At 39.0% G+C, this 908-nt stretch overlaps 1 protein-coding gene across 1 annotated transcript in view; it reads right to left on the bottom strand.

Moving 5' to 3' along the window:
- Positions 1-417, bottom strand: part of LOC112090790 (auxin-induced protein AUX28-like) — a 3,226-nt gene extending 2,809 nt beyond the window's left edge. Inside the window, 1 exon segment of the mRNA XM_024162902.1 lies at positions 2-417. Within this exon segment, the coding sequence (XP_024018670.1) occupies positions 2-286 (285 nt within the window). The 5' untranslated portion in view covers positions 287-417.
- Between the last annotated feature and the right edge of the window lie 491 nt (positions 418-908).

Genomic DNA, 908 nt, shown 5'->3' with positions numbered 1-908 from the left:
CAGCAGGAAGAAGAGTCTCCTCCTTTTGCATATTCAAGGTCTTGTTAGAAGAAGCCTTGTCATGATGATCAGCAATAACAATATTAGCAGTCTTTGCCTGATCCTTGGAGGAAAGATTCAGCTTCAAATCCACATTATCAACACTCTCATCACTACTCTCAGTCTCAGAGAAACCTCTCTTTCTCACCATCTCTCCTTCACTTCCTCCTCCTCCGCCTCCGCCACCGCCGCCACCACCGCCATTTCCCGGCAACCCTAGCCTCAGCTCAGTCTCCTCAAAACTCATTATGATCTTCTAAGAATAATTAGTTTTCTTAGCTAGTCCTTAATTTTCTACACACTTTTTTTTTTTCTCACTCTTTCTCTCGGAGTTGTATGGCAGGCTTTGTAGTGTGGTTGTTGTTTGTGGTAATAAAAGTGACGTTAGGGAAGGAAGGAGGGAGTTCTTGGTCTGGATGGGTATTAATATATGGACTAGGGATTGTAATTGGCATTTTCCTAGCTTCCTTTTTTATTTAAATTATATATTTTTGAAATGGAAGGTGACACGTGGCAGAATGTGTGAGCTGGAATCTTACAAGCTTGCCGGGGTACGTGACGACAGGGTGATGTTATATATCCTATGATTGTTGGGTGGAGAGAGTGGAAACTACAAGACTGGAAGTAGACACCCCATGTTGGCTTACTTTGATGTATATCATACACATACACATATAGATATATATATATACATACATATATATGTGTTTGTGTGTTACCAAGTCTACTATACACCTAAGAGTTTGACGCTATTAGTTCTAATAATTCTTTGTTTAATTAGCGTTAATTAGCTATATAAATCATGTTCTCTCATGAGCTACTCACATTAAAACAAGAAAAACTAGTGAACCAAAAGAATGTGAAAGAAA

The sequence above is a fragment of the Morus notabilis genome, unplaced genomic scaffold (assembly GCF_000414095.1).
Source record: "Morus notabilis unplaced genomic scaffold, ASM41409v2 Scaffold345, whole genome shotgun sequence".
NCBI lineage: Eukaryota > Viridiplantae > Streptophyta > Magnoliopsida > Rosales > Moraceae > Morus > Morus notabilis.
The sequence above is the reverse complement of the archived record's forward strand: the minus strand, read 5'-3'. Positions and strand labels throughout refer to the sequence as shown.